Raw genomic sequence first — 16,374 nt, forward strand, 5'->3', positions numbered from 1 at the left:
TACGAACGGCACCCCATATTTTTCATGTTCTTCTGTTGTTCAGGCACACATGGCAAGTCCAGGACAAGCTGGGGGCGAATAATGTGGCCTACACCTCTGGGAACCTGTCTCTGCATACAGACTACCCTGCTCTGCACCACCCACCAGGGGTGAGTCTCACTCCACTACACTCATACACACAAGCACATGCATGCACAAGCACATGCACACACACACACCGACGCACACACTCACTTACTCTCACAAACACACATTTTCTGTGGCCCACACACATACAGACTACATGATATGTGCCTTTTTTTTCTTTTTTTGCTGCTCTTATCCAGAGTGACTTTCATTATATGGCTTTCATACAAACCATTAATGCAGTAGTGCTATACCATTCTACACTTCTAGACTATCCTATTCCTGTCTTTAACTATTTTATTTCACTTCTCTATCCCTCTTAGAGTAATACATCTCCACCTTAGTAGAAAACCAGATCAGAAAATCTGAAATTTCTTTCAGTTTTAGCTATTTTCATTCTTTTAGCTACCACAAAGCAACATGGCCATCATTTGCACTGTACAGGTAACAACAGCCTCTCATTGAGCACAATGAGGTAGCCAAAAGCGAGGTTTTTAGGAAGCGAAATAATGTGACTTTTAGATATGTTTTTACCATGGTTATTATTGTTGCCAAACAATACCGTCATAAGACCATGATATGTGTGTTTTTAGTATATTCATGTGCATTTTCAAACTGTAGGCCTAGGCCATTTCTGATAGTTCAGCTACCTTTAACTGGGAGTAACCGTTATTGGTAATCACTTGTTCAGTAGGTCAAGATGAATTTAGATCTGTGAAAATAATCATAATTTGGTAACTCTTGATCCTAATCATTTTCTTCCAGACATCTGTAGCATTACAATCCAAGTCACCCCAACTTCCAAGGGGTAGCAATTCTTAAAACGAATAGAATCATAGAACAGATCCACCAACTAAATAAATATAAATGTAACTCACGCAAGTTGCTGTGGGTTTTTCTTTAAGCCAATTTTTAGTGACCTTTTTTGGATTTTTCTGCGTTTTCCACTTTTTAGGCCTTCCGTGCATTGATTCTTATCTTCTTTTAATTAGCTTTCTTTCTGTGCATTTTTATTTTTCTTTCTTTATGGTCTGGGTATGGTTTTCTGATTTGCCTTCTGGTTTTCGGTCTACCTTGCTGTAGCGCCACCTTTCCCAACTTTGCAATTTTCCTTTTAAATTATAATCACTGTCCAGCCTCTGGTGTATTTGCATTATAGCGGTGTTCGGTCTAATATACTCACACCCTCAGACCTGTTTGATTTGAATTTGCCACCCTGAAATTTGTCAGCTGGTGGAAACCCTCCCCTTCTCACCTTACTCTTCCTTCCCTGCCTCCCTTTCTTCATTATTTCATTAAGTTACACATGGGCTATTACAAACTTTTTCATATTATTATTTTAATATTATTCATTGGTTAAGTGTGCCTCCTGTTCTTTTGTGTATTTATATTTGTAACCTACCATTCATTGTATTGTCCTTATTGTTATTATTATTTATTATTCCTGCTTTTAGCTTGTTGGTAATTTCCGCCCCCTAGGTCCAGTTCCTGCACTGCCTCACCCAAGCGCACCAGGGTGGTGAGAGTGAGGTGGTGGATGGCTTCCATGTGGCCAATCAGTTGCACTGGGAGAATCCAGAGGCTTTCCACACCCTCTCCACACTCCTGGTCGACTTCACCGATAGTGGAGCTGACTACTGTGACTTCGCTGTGCAATCCAAGAACCATATCATTGAGTAAGTAAAGCACTTCAATCTTTAATCTGAACATTATGCAAGGGCAATGACTGTTAGACCTCATGGGTACAGAAAGTAATCATATTTTACTGAGTCCTCACTTTTCCAGGCACACACATATACACTCACCGGCCACTTCATTAGGTACACCTATTCAACTGTAAATTGCACCTGTTAACGCAAATATCTAATCAGCCAATCACGTGGCAGCAACTCAATGCATTTAGGCATGTAGACATGGTCAAGACGATCTGCTGAAGTTCAAACCAAGCATCAGAAAGGGGAAAAAAGGTGAGTTAAGTGACTTTGAACGTGGCATGGTTGTTGGTGCCAGATGGGCTGGTTTGAGTATTTCAGAAACTGCTGATCTAGTGGGATTTTCACGCACAACCATCTCTAGGGTTTACAGAGAATTGTCCGAAAAAGAGAAAATATCCAGTGAGCGGCAGTTCTCTGGGCGAAAATGCCTTGTTGATGGCAGAGGTCAGAGGAGAATGGCCAGACTGGTTCGAGCTGATAGAAAAGCAACAGTAACTCAAATAACCACTCGTTACAACCAAGGTGTGCAGAAGAACATCTCTGAACGCATACCACGTCAAACCTTGAAGCAGATGGGCAACAGCAGCAGAAGACCACACCGGGTGCCACTCCTGTCACCTAATGAAGTGACCGGTGAATGTATATATATATATATATATATACACTACCGGTCAAAAGTTTGAGAACACAACCGTTTTTCCAGTTTTATTTAAATTTGAGCAGTTCAAGCCCAGTGAATGACCTGAAATGGTACAAAGGTAAGCGGTAGACTGCCAGAGGTTTTTAAAAAAAGTTTAGGTTACCAAAAACTGAAAATTATGTAAATTTCAGAGGCCTTATAAAGGAGGCCTTTTTCAGGGAGCAAGTAATGGGTTAACAACTTACAGCTTTTCTGCAGCAACGGAAGTAAATTAAGCCTAAGTTTATGCAAACAATTACAACAGGTATCCCAACTTTTGTTGACTACTTACAAACCCTCTGTCTGTATAAAATCAGTGTTGGAACAGGCTGATTAATTTTCATTTCTGAGCTTTATGACGGTCAGCTTAATTTGCATCAACACTGCTGTCTTCCTCATGTTGTCACACCCCAACAACAATCTTCAAAGGCAATTGCAAAGTCTAGAATCAAAACTAGACATCAACAGCTCTCTTCTGCATTCACTAACGACACAAATGAATACACCTGCCTAACGAAACACATCTGTGAAGCCAATTCAACAAATACTTGTTGTACCTTAAAATCTGATATGTATGAAAATACCCTCAAATTAAAGATGACAGTCTGCACTTCAACCTCATTGTCATTGTATCCTTTCAAACTCAAAGTGCTAGAGTACAGAACCAAAATAACAAAAAAAGTATCACTGTCCAATGAATTATGGTGCTGTATATTGCTATTATAATGGCGAGAAAAAGACAATTAACAAAGGAAGACAGGCCATTATAGCCCTTAAAAGTGTAGGTCTTTCCTTTAGAGAAATTGCAAAGAAAGCCAAGGTGTCAGTGAGTATGGTTTCCTACACCATCAAAAGGCATTTGGAAACTGGAGGAAACTGACAGGAAGAGGTCTGGCAGACCCAAAGTCACAACAGAATCAGAAGACAAGTTTCTGAGAGTCAACAGCTTGCGTGATAGGCGACTCACAGGACAACAGCTTCAAGCACAGCTTAACAGTGGTTGAAATAAGCAAGTCTCAGTTTCAACTGTGAAGAGAAGACTTCGAGCTGCAGGATTGACAGGTCAAGTGGCAGTGTGTAAGCCATTGCTAAAATGGCAAAATAAGAAAAGGAGGCTTGCCTGGGCCATGAAGCACTGGCAGTGGACTACTAAAGACTGGAAGAAGGTCTTATGGACTGATGAATAAAATCTTCGGTTCATCACGCAGGGTTTTGTAGGCCGTCGAGTAGGTGAAAGTATGGTTCCTCAGTGTGTGACACCAACTGTCAAACATGGAGGAGGAAGCGTGATGGTCTGGGGCTCTTTTGCTGGATTCAGAGTTGGCGACTTTCACAGAGTGACTGGCACCCTGAACCAAAAGGGCTACCACAGCATTTTGCAGAGCTATGCAATACCCTCTTGTCTACGCCTAGTTGGTCAGGGGTTCATCAAAAATTGTGGTTGAAAGCGCATATTTGATGACCATGATGCTCGTGCATTAGTGCGATATGTAAAACAGAAGAGCAACTCTTGAGGGTTCAGTGGTGCAAAAAATATAGGCACTGCTCGACAGAGATGTGGAAAAAAGTGATATGGTAAGATGAGTCATCAATCACCATATTCTCGACAAGTGGGCGAGTACATGTGTGGCATACACAAAGAGAACAGTACAGGCCTGAATGCTTGACCCCTACAATGAGGGGGTCCGGTGGCTCTGTTATGCTGTGGGGGGCATTTTCCTGGCTTTGTATCCACTTGTCCCCTTAGAGGGAAGGGTCACTGCAAATCAATACAAAATTATTCTGAGTGATCATCTTTATCCTATGATGAAACATTTCTGTCTTGATTGGAGTGGTCTCTCAGGATGGCAATGCCCCCATTCACAGGGCATGAAGGGTCACTGAATGGGTTATGAAAGTGACCCTTGAATCATATGCTATGACCTTCGCAGTCCCCAAATCTCAACCCAGTTGAACACCTTATTATATTTAGTAAAATCTTATCTACCTTAAGTTTTTTAAAACCCCAGGTGGCCTAATACCTTTAGCATGTAGAGCAAGTACAGTACAATAGGCACCAAATTTGCAAGAAATAAGAAGATTTAGATGTGCGGGGCAAAGGAAACATTGTGGCAAGAAGGTTATTTTCTGTGAGAAGGTGCAAAGATGCTTAAGATTTCCAGGTGCAGTGTTAAGTACATACTCAGAAAGCGCCTGCTGATGGGCAGTAATGTTAACAGGAGAAGACCAGGAAGATCAAGAGCCAGTAGACAAATATCTTGTGTTTTCTAGCATGAAAAACCATCCTAAAAGTGCACCACAAGTAGAAGAACTCAATGCAACTAGAGAGAAACCAGTTCCCCTGACTACAGTGAAACAGCAAGGATGATCTGCTAGTGTTAGAGGATGTGCATCGGCAAAAAAGCCTTAGTTAGTGCTGTTAAAAATAATAGGCTCCAGTGGGCCAAGCAACATCTGCACTAGACCACAAAAGACTGTGAAAAGGCAGATGCACATCCTTTTAGATGTAGAGGGATGTCCTCCCCAAGCCTCTGGTTTTTTTGACCATCTGTACCGATTTGTGCCGTGTTGTGGAATTTTGAGGTGGACCAACTGGAATGTAGGCCTTTGTAAAATGATAAGATGAAAAAACACAGGGCCAAGTTACTTGAAATAATTTAGGAAACATTGGGTAGCATTGCTTTGGAATACAGCTTGTTTAATCTGTACAAGCTAAAAAATGTTCTAGTAACTTGGCTTCATTTTCATATCAATACTTTCAATGGCAGGCATGTTTGATTTTGCTAGTTTGAATTCATAACTTATAGACAGTGCTTTGTATGTGTGAGTAACTTTCCATTTTTGTATGCTGAAAACGTGCTTCTCTTCAGATTATAATTTAGTGTGGTCTTTTATGTTAATGAAACATTCAAAGAACAGCTTAGTAGCTACTAGTTAAGCAGGCAACTAGTTAGCTGTCCAGCTAAACTAGCTACACCTCAGTAACGTTAGATTGATTTTTTTTTCCTGAAATGAGCTGAAGCCACCTATGCAGATGCTTTAATAAAGCTGTGTAGCTAAATAGTCAGCCAGCCAGCTGTATGAATGAAAGAAACATGGCTATGTAGCCAGCTACACTCTTCTTTGGTTCAAAAGTAATGATTCCAAATTCCAGTCTGAGGTTTACTGCCCTACCTTGGTCATGTAGCTATCTGAATCAATATTATGAGGGGTCTGCATGTGAAATGATAGATAATGCATTTAAATGAAAAATGAAGGAGCTTCCTACAAACATGATTCACCTGTTAAAGCAACACTTTATTTTTTTGGCAATTATTCATTTGCAAGCAAACTCGCTTCCAAATAAAACCAAGATGGTGACAAGTTCCTACAATGTCCTTTTGCCTGATATCGATTATCCAGTAATTGGCTCATTTCAAGATGAGATTTTCATTGGCGGTTGTAGTTAAATGTCCAATGGGGTGAATTATTGATAGTGGTAGTGGAACATTTGTAATGATGTAATTGGCTCTCTGTGCTTTGCAGTGACGTCCTAGTTCCTAGCTGGATTTTTTTTTTTTTTTTTTTTTTTAACCAGACCTTGGATACGAGCTAACTCTAAACAAAATTTCAACTATATACTGAGACCAATGGAGCTTTCTTGGTTCGGATTCTGGTTTGGAGCCATTCTCTGTGAAACGCTTCTTTACTTCACTCCATCTGCCACACTGTTGCTTTTCGCTCTTTTTCTGTTTGCTAGCCGCATCTGCATTTCATTCTGCCACCTGCAGTGATGGTTATGATCTGCACAGTGACTCACGTGGAATTCCATGGTAACAACATCTCTGCTTTGGTGCTGTTCTAACCAACAGCAGTGGAATCACTGAAAAGTTTCCAGTCATTTTTTTCAACAGTTTTTAGTAAATAATGCATGATTATTTTTTACACTTTTGACTTGTATTTGAAGGCCAGTTTGATTGGTTTATTACCTCTAAGGAGGTTAATAAACCAATCAAAGTGGTCTTATATTAGCATATGGATATGCACAGGATTTATGTAGCGTGTAGGTGTTCCGAGATACCCTGCATTATTTTACATATTCGCTCGGTGAAAGTTTTTATAGACAGAGTAGCTGAAGTGACTGTAGAAGAGTAGGGAACAATGCACATCCTGTGACTTTCTTTTTGGCAAAGGCTGAATCTTTCTGCATTTTGAGCATTTTAAGAAATGTTGAGGATAGTGCCATCTATTGGCCGAATAGTAAACAGACCATTATTACATGTGTAAAACTATTTACAGGAGTAAAAATGATGCCTCCACAACTGTGTGTGTATCTTTTACAGGCAAATCAAGGCTTTCAGGCTCTTCAAAGATCACAGTGCCTATTATAGAGTGCTAATAGTTCTGCGGAGTTAGTATTTGCAAAGAAGGGGAAATCACCGGGTGGTTATTAATGTAGGTGGCAGAATAATGTGCCGATGGCCTATGGTTTGAAAGGACAGGTTCAATGATTCGTATGTAAATTAGTTTTAAGGAATTCTTTTTAAAATGGTTTGTTTTATCAGTGATGTGAACTTGTCAACAAAAATGAAAATCAAAGCACTTTACAGTGATAAGGGGGAAACTCTCCTCAGCCACCACCAATGTCTAGCACCCACGTGTTTGGTGCATGGCAGGCATTTCATGTCAGATCGCTCACAACACATCAGTTTAGCCAAATAAATTGAGTAAGATTAGGTGGCAGTACCAGGTTGGGATTTTAGTCAGGACACCCCCTCCTCTTTCCAAAGAATGTCATTGGAATGGCCAATGTGATCTGCAAGAGTGTGTCTCCTACGTCGTACTGCACTGCACTGCACGGCATGGAGTTTATTTGACCATAGGGAACGTTGCCCCCTATTGTCCCACCATCGCCATGTCAAGCAGAAGCTTATTTTTCCCGGAAGTCCAGACCTGCATAGCTTCAGGCATTTAGCAGTAATATGGTACATGGTGGTGTTACAGTTCTCTTCTGAATTGACAGCAACTGTCTTACCGTTAATGAGTAAAAAAGTTTGGCAAGTAAGATAAGGTGAACCTTTCGTGAACCTGTACTATGGGGTCCTTCGTAGAAGATTTGAGCTGTTTTTTGATTCATGCAGTGTGGACTGCGACGGACAGGTGGTGAGAATCAACTACAACAATGCTACCAGGGACTCGATACTGGACATACCTCTGGAGCAGGTCCAACCCTTCTACTCCTCTCTGAAAGCCTTTGTGGATCTCATGTACCAACCTAAAAATATCTTCACCTATAAAATGGAACTAGGTCAGTGTTTTTTTTATTTTTTATTTTTATTTAATTTTGATTCTGTTAAGTAGAAATTCTAAAACCCATAGCAAAATGGGGTTTAAAGTAGCTTTATGTATTCACATGGTAATTTTGTACTCAATTTATTCAAATATGGCTGTAGCAATACAATAGGTAGCCATAAGGACTTTCAGTACATGACTTAATAATTGAAGCTGAATTGTGACTATGAACCTGTGAGGGTTTCTAGCTCTGAAATTCTCCCAAAATGTTATTGATTCCATTGGCAGTTTGCCGGAATCAAATGGTGATTCTAAATTCCAGATGTTGTTTTTTGTGTGAATGTGATTGGCAGGTGATGTGGCCACCTTTGATAACTGGCGCTTGCTCCACGGGCGAAAGAGCTATGTTTCCCACACAGAGAACCTGAGGCATCTGGAAGGAGCGTACCTAGACTGGGACGAGGTGATGTCTCGTCTGCGGATCCTCCGTAAGGCTATTCGCGGGGAGACCTAAACATTCAAACCATCGAGTCTCTTTCTTTTGGTCTGAGTCCTTTAAATTGGCATATGGAGCATCTGAATTTCTGTCCTGTTTTGAAAAAATCCTTAATAATAAATGAAACGTGACAGATATGTTTAGCCCAGTTATTCTCCTTTCCTCGTTATTTCCCAGAACAACTAGTTCATTTTTAATTACAGTGCAATTTTTGGAGTGTCCTTTGCATGTAGTCTTGGGTAACTCCATTGGAAGTATAGAAATTTGCTTTCAACATCATTCTTTTCTTGAACAGCTAAAATATCTTTCATCCCTGGTATCTTATAATGTTTGGTTAGCGGGCTCCTTACTTATTCTATTTACTTGTGTTGCACAACACACTTTCTGCTCCAGAATGTTCATTGCAGAAGGGTTTTGATTAGCCTATAACTGGGGAACTATTATATAGTAGGCATAAGAGCCATATTTTGATAGAACAATTGAACACTGTACACCCGCACATCCTCATATTTAAGGATTCCATTACAGAAGCCAGCTGGAATGCAAAGAGAACACATTTTAATAATCTCCATCGCTAATATTAAAATGTACATAAATATGCAAAATAAAAATTGTTTTTTTATCCTCATTTGATGAAGTATGAAATGGTACCAAAGCCTGAAAATGAAACTCTTTGGAGCCTTTAAAAAAGGACACAAACAATATATGGACAAATCTTATATTTAAGATCTTAATTTTGTGTATTTTTTTTCTGCTGGCCTATTTGTTACTATGGTGTTTAAATTCATTTCATGCCCAGTTGTAGGTTTTAAGTCCTCAATTTGGTAAATTATTATGCCCTGTAATGGGTAGCCAGCCATATTCAAGTGTTTAAGGTAACTTGCCATTTAGCTTGGTAAGAAAATATAGCAGTTGAAACTTATCATGCACACTGCTGTTGAGGGCGGCATGATGGTGCAGTGGGTACTCCAGTTTCCTCCCGCTGTCCATAAACATGCAGGTTATGTTAATTTGAGTCTAAATTGTCCTAGGTTTGAGTGTGTGATGACTTTGTCAGTGAAGGATGTGTGTGCCCTGTGATGGACTGGTGAACTGTCCTGGTATATTCCTTCCTCTCACTCAATGCATGCCGGGACAGGCTCCAGCACCTCCCGCGACCCTGACCAGGAATAAGTGAGTATAGATAATGGATGGACAATGCTGTAACTGGAGCTTTAAATTGATTATTCCATCCTTATCCTTAAATATCTCAGAAGGATAACCATAATTGTGGAAATCCAATACAGACTTTCATGGCTGCAATCTAATTTGTATGTTACACTGCCAAAACATTGCTGCAATATTTAATATGGCTGTTTTTAATGTGACAGTAGTTCTGTAGTTATTCATTGCCTGAAAGAAAGAAAGAAAGAAAGAAAGGCACCTAATGCAGCAATAATTTAATACCATTTTTAAAAATATAATTGACTATAAAAAGGGACAATAATATGTAATATGGATGTGAATTAAATTGAAAGCACGCTCTGTGGAGTGCTGCAAATGCGCTTCAGATGTCTGGATAAGTGACATGGAACATTACAATACAACCCTCAAAACACAGAGATTATATTTTAAATTACAGTGACCAGGTTTCCATGCTTTCACCAATTACAACCCTGCTGATTTCCCGTTATTCCATAACTGAACAAAATTATATTAAAGAGCTTTAGTTGAACCCTACTGTTGCCATATATTCTCTGCTCCGATGCTTTAAACTTGTGCATGAGCAAGTCTGTTTCCTCAGCAATAAATCTTTCCTTTCACAGTCTTACTACATCCGCGATTATAATAGCAATCCACCAAGATGCAAATGCAGGTGGCTTTAAAGGGAATGGGAGATGACACTCTGATTGGTTTATCGCATGTTATGTTTAAGTGCCCATTTGAACCTGGCACTTTACTTTGCACTCAATTATCTGCCATTAAACTAGCAAAAGTGGATTTTGACACACATTAAAATTATGCTGTCAAACAATGGGTTCATATGCTGTTTGAATTGTAAAAATGGCCAATCGAGCATAAAAATTTATTTTTTAAATGTGAAAGAAAAAAGCACTTTATTCTTTAATTATCCATCAGGATAAAATTTTCTTTTAGATTTCAAAAAGATGTCAAAAGTTCATGTAAACCGTGCAAGTTTTTCAGCTTGACTGCTTTCATGTTTGTGTTCCATAAAATGCATCTATGCTAGTTATGTCTCTCGTTGTACTGGTTAGCCGCCTTTTGGACATGCAATTAACACAGCCTGAAAGTTAGTCAAATTCTGACATGTAATTCAACACTTAAATATTTGAACTTTTTTAAAGGAATATTTGAATGTAATTTTCGGCCAATGTTGACAGCCCTGCCCTAAATGCACTTGCGCCATGCACTCTTGACCATGTGCTAAGATTGTTACAACGGAACCCTTGCGTTTACTGATCATCTGACTTAAAATCTGCAACATTGTGGGCTCCACCCTCTGTCATTGGAGGGAATAGCATGCCTGGAAATTGAGCACACCTGAGGTTAATCAGGCAATTAGAACCGCTATGTAAAGAGCCTGCTTGAATGCACCAGTCTGGAGAGATTTTGTTGGAATTCCTTGTTTTGTGATGTTTATTTACCTACTGTAATTTTGCATGGTAAAAAATGTGCAAAATTATGATACTAACTCAACTTCAAGTTAGACATGAAACAAGTCAAGTTTTTCGTATAAAGCTCCTCTAACACATTCAAAGTTAATCAAGAACAATAATGAGCCACTCTAGTGATCACATCACCTTTAACTCTGAAGTCAGAAGGCTCATAGCCATAGGTGTGAGTATAGCAGTTTGCCTACATTTACAGGCCAAATGTATAGGCCAAAATACAAAATACAGGGCATGTTCGTTGCGGACCAAAGATGCTTGAAAAAGCAACAGCTTGAATTATTATTTTTGTCTCGTTTTGTGTCCATTGTTGATGGCGACATTTACTTTCATATCTGTAACCAAACCGTCGTGCACTCATGCGGGTTGTTTCAGGTATAAACCGTGTAAACTCAGGTATCGGATATGGGTCACTTTTAAAAGAAAACAGGCAGTCAGAAAAATTGGATGTAGGCAAAAAATCAGAACTGGGCATCAAGATCTGCGGTGTAAACATAGCCTTAGTCACAAGGCTGGGGACCAGAGGACAGTATCTGGAATTAAGAGTTTAGGAGTGAGTTCAGACAGGGTTCCTGTAAAATTTATTTTGATGACATATAGCATAACATGGGGATATTTTGGCATTATGCTTCTGGGAGGGAGAAAACAATGTTTTGCCTTGGTAAACCGCATATTCCCAGCGTTTACAGATCCTACCTAATAAGACAGGCTTCATTGTGGAGAAGTACTCGTTTGTTGAAGCAGCACTAAGTCTTTAATACATTCACAGACATAACATGGCTTGTCTACTTATAGTCTGTAAAATACAGCATGTATTTGTGTTATTTTTGGTTAAATGTTCACTTTGTAGATGACTGCTTATAGCATTTTAAAAACTGGAAAAAATAAGTGAAAATAGAACTATGTCTTATAAATGTTTTTTTTTTCTTTCTTTTCTTTTAATGGCTATTGCTTGTTCATTCGGTTCAATGTAGATCGCTTTAAAATGTATGTTATATTGATTGAGATGGGACTTGTCAATCATACACTCAGGTGGTTCCATTCAGGTTATTTTCATAATGGTTATATCATAATAGCCTTCATAATGAATGTTTTCTTTTTTCACAAACTAGCTTGAGCTTTTGTCTTCACACTGTTAGTACTCAGGAAACCAGCTGATAAGCTCTAATTGGCAGATTTTCTTAGCATTAGTGCTGTCACTCATGTAATGACTATGCTATCACACTCTGAAAATGTCCAATCACTTTTATTGTATGCTATCTATTATAATGTTAATATAAATAGTTTGATATAATTCACATCCTTCTTTGCATTTGTCAAAAGATGTGAGCTGGTGACAGTTTATAGTTGTACATTACTGCAAATAACCCATCTTTTTTAAATTATGACTATGATTCATTATTACATGTGTGATATCATGATCCACTGCTGAGAAGAGTGTCCCTGCCTTTATGGACTAGTGCCTTATTTCGGTTTTAACATAATCATAGAGTTTCAGGACAATTCAGGATAATTGTTTTTATTTAGTCATCTTGTATTTTATCTGTTCTGTATGTAGCAGATTGACAGAATATTGTTTTGTTTTTTTTGATTTGGTGCAGTGTATATGATATAAAAATCAGGACAAAAAATTATGAACATTAATCACAGTTTGAAACAAACATGGTGGCAGGAGGGTCCTGTGTAGTATAGTAATATGCGTGCAATTTATATGTCTGCTGCACATTTATGCATGACTTTCTGTTTTGAGAACCTAATAAAAGTTTTGAAAATATTTTCTGCAAAATTATTTGTGTTCTCCACATTTATGATATATGGTTTCTATGTATAGTACCCTTTGTTTAATGTTTTATGTTTCAAAGCAGATATTGAGAAGGCATGAAGAAAAACTAAAGACAAGTAAGGCAGCAGGCCCTGATGTCATAGATCCATGAGTACTCCGAAAGATAGAGGAGATAATCTGTAAACCTCTGATGGGTAGTTTTATGTACTCTGAAAACTGGAGAAATACCTGATGACTGGAAGCAAGGTAATAAAATGCAGATATATAAGAGGGGAACCTTATTTATCCAGGAAACTATAGGCCTGCCAATTTAACTTTCATTTAATGTAAAAATGTATCATTATGGACAAGATGGAATTATTCCTTGGAAAAAAAGGTAGAACACAAAGAGTAGTAGGGTGGCTCTTATCTGGGCTACTACGGGAAGTGGTGTTCCGCAAGCAGGGCCAGACTGTCCATTAGGCAACTGTAGGTGATCGTCTAGGGCGGCAAATTGGCAGTTCTAGGACCCGGGGCGGCAAGCGCCTGGCCTGCTGTAGAAACAGAAGCTAGTTGCTAGTCAAAACTAGGAGTGAATCCCAATACTTGAAAAATGTATCCTCCTTTCCTCCATTACCACCTTGTCTCATCTGCACTGTACAAAAATTAGTAAGGTAACAGTTTGCATGGATCTTTTTGAGTTGCTTTAATGTGCTGTGTTCTTAGGTAAAATTAAGTTATGCGTCATCATTACAATTATACAGTCAAATTAAGTCAGGACTATTATGATTCATGCATTACCACAAAGAAGACTTAAGGTTAAATCAATATATTGAGTGATTCCAATTAAGTTCTTTATGTTGTGTCAACTCAGGAAGGTCCATGCAAACTGTTACCTTCATTTTCTTACTTTAAATGTAAGCCTTTGTCTCTGCTAAAATTAATTCTTTCAAAGAGCTCAAAGGGACATTTTCCATTTATTGAAATCCATCTTTTTTTAAACAGTCATACACAATAACTGACACTTTCTGCCTCAAGGGAGACTTGTTTCAGGGCAAACAGAAAAAATACATGATAGACTGTTGTCTCAAACTAAAGAGAAAAATTAGCATTGGTAATTCCTCACATTGAATGAACTGCATGCCTCTATAACACACCGTTACAGCTAGCTATGTTCAATGCAATTTACAGTAATGTTAGCGTTTTCAGCTTTCTAGTTAAGATTTCCCCAACATTTTAACTAATACCCAACTTTCCTAAAAGGTACATATCAAGCCTTACCTTCGGTAAATAACCAAGTACAGTTCAGAGTAGATTCAGCTGAATAGCTGAGCTGCTTTGTGTCTTGTCTTTGCAAAAGTCTGCGACTGTTTGCTATATTCTTGGAACTGGTGTGCAGTTTGTGAAAGATTTGTTCCTTTTGAATTAATCTTTTTGGTGAACAAAAGGAACTGACTCACCTCCATGTACAGATTCGTTCCTTTCGTTCAGCTCTCAGTAACTTAAATGGGGAGAACTTGGCATTCACTGAAGCTGCAGCTACTATTTAACCATCACTTGAGCGAGGCGTGCTTTGCTCTCTGAGCCCCTCCCATCGGGGTGACCGAAGCAACAACAGTTCAGTTCCTGAACTTAAAGCGGTGGGAACTGAATCCGTGAAGGAAACGGACGTTCTGATTCTTTGGGTCCGGGTCCGGAACTGGAACGAGTTTAAGACTAGTCGCCGCAGCCCTACATGTCTTCCTGTTTGATCCACTAGCCTATATAACATCTGGACCAATAAAGCTACAAATTCATGAGCAATTGTCCCACACTGCTAATTAATGTGCTTTTTTAAATAAAATAAAATAGCATATAGCCTACATTATATTGTTATCATCAACCCATGTCTTTTGCAAATTATTTAGTAGGCTAACTTGTGCCACTGATTTGCGAGCTAACAGTAAACACTACTTGAATAAATTTCAAGAAAATATGCCAATATAGGCTATTAATTTTTAAATTGCCTAAATGTTTTGAAAATATCTGTGAATTGCATAATAACATGGTTGGCCTGTGCTAGGGTCCTGTAGGAATTCACATGCAAAGTATGTCACTTTTCTTGCAGGAACTCAAGTTTGAGGTCGAAATCAGTTACTGCATGACTCTCGTTCTCATTCACTAGGAACTGGTGTCAGTGAACGAAGAGTCAGAAGTTGGAACCAGTCACAGCATGACTCTTGTTCTCATTCGCAGTAGTCAGGACGAGAGCTGTGAAGGAACCAGTGAATAAATCCAGGAACAAATTCTTTTAGGGAACTGAGTCAGAGGATTTGTGTCCCTGAAAGGAACGGGAACGCCCACCACTACTTCTTGACCACGATCATAGAGCGTATATCATAGAGTTCAGTGGCCACAACAAATCCACTGTTCTAACTGTACGCGTAACTCCATCACAGCATTGGTAAGAAAATGTGTTCAACCAAATCTATTTCCTCTACTTGTTACTCAAACGCAAGCAAAAATTATTTGATTTCTAGACTTATACATTGAGTATAGTCTTCTGAATTTATGTTTATAGAATGTAAGACTATCTGGAGAATACCAAAATGATGATCTATTAAATAAATCATAATTTGTAATTCAGGTTTTATTTGCATAACCCCGGAATCATTTTTTTACAGTGTGTTGCCTGGAAACGATCTTTGTGTCCTCCCTCCCTCCAATGTCCCAATATAAGAGGAAATGAGTGAAGTGGCTTCTCAGATGCTCGCCTCCTCCCAGAAAAGGATACATCAATGTATATACTCCCGGGGAAGTCGTTTCACATTTCTGGGTGACATCATCATGCTCACGCCCAAAGAAGTTAAAAAACCATCCCATAGAATCTGACACTATCCAAACTTTAAAGCGCCAATGGATGAGAACTTAAATTTCCCTTGTTACAGATAGAGGTATGAGGAGAAATTTGGATATCACCCAGCAGCATTTCCAGAAGAAAAGCAAAACATATAACATTGTTTTGTGACAGATACAGATGGTCCAACACAGCAGGAGAATGGAGATAATAAATAAATAAATCAATAAAATGTAGAAAATACCTAAAACATGCCTAAAAACCTAAAAGTTACTATCCTAATCATATCCTGCCCTCAATATTCCCCATCCAAGACACTCGTTAAAACATTCGATTGTAGCAGGAATAAAAGAGCGCCTAAACCTCTCTGTAGAACACCTTGGGAAGACAAGCCTCCGACTGAAGGAGCTTCTATATTGGGCAAGGAGGTGCAAGGGATAGGAGGCATTGTCCAGTATCAAGTGGACTTTTGCCCTCCTCCTCATTTGCTATTTGGGGGTTCAGGCCTGGTATTTACTCTGTTTGTCCTTTTTGCTCTGTTTCTTGCCTTGCTACTCTGTAAAGTGCCTTTGTGACATTTTTATGTAAAAAGCGCAATACAAATAAAATTGAATTGAACTGCACAACTTCCTCCGAAGTGTTAAGCTGCAATCCAGCCACGGAACCAGCTTTCTTTACCAGCTGACCCAATCAGCTGTCAGTGATGTTCCCTCACCACACATGCATAAAAAAATAACACTAGCCATAACATTCTGATAAAACATTCAAAGCAATTTGCTGCATACATAAAAATACCTCAGTTTCTGAATAAAATAATGTC

General features: G+C 38.8%; 1 protein-coding gene across 2 annotated transcripts in view; it reads left to right on the top strand.

The window, feature by feature from the left end:
- The window catches only part of bbox1 (butyrobetaine (gamma), 2-oxoglutarate dioxygenase (gamma-butyrobetaine hydroxylase) 1), a 64,258-nt gene extending 51,528 nt beyond the window's left edge, over nt 1–12,730 (top strand). Inside the window, exons 5-8 of one of the 2 annotated variants that reach the window (XM_064335727.1) lie at nt 44–149; nt 1,606–1,802; nt 7,641–7,807; nt 8,192–12,730. In XM_064335727.1, the coding sequence (XP_064191797.1) occupies nt 44–149; nt 1,606–1,802; nt 7,641–7,807; nt 8,192–8,283 (562 nt within the window). In that variant the 3' untranslated portion in view covers nt 8,284–12,730. Of the gene's footprint in view, nt 1–43; nt 150–1,605; nt 1,803–7,640; nt 7,808–8,144 lie in introns of both variants that reach the window. The other variant, XM_064335726.1, reaches the window with a different exon arrangement.
- The last annotated feature ends 3,644 nt before the right edge of the window (nt 12,731–16,374 follow it).

The sequence above is a fragment of the Anguilla rostrata genome, chromosome 5 (genome assembly GCF_018555375.3).
Source record: "Anguilla rostrata isolate EN2019 chromosome 5, ASM1855537v3, whole genome shotgun sequence".
Lineage (NCBI taxonomy): Eukaryota > Metazoa > Chordata > Actinopteri > Anguilliformes > Anguillidae > Anguilla > Anguilla rostrata.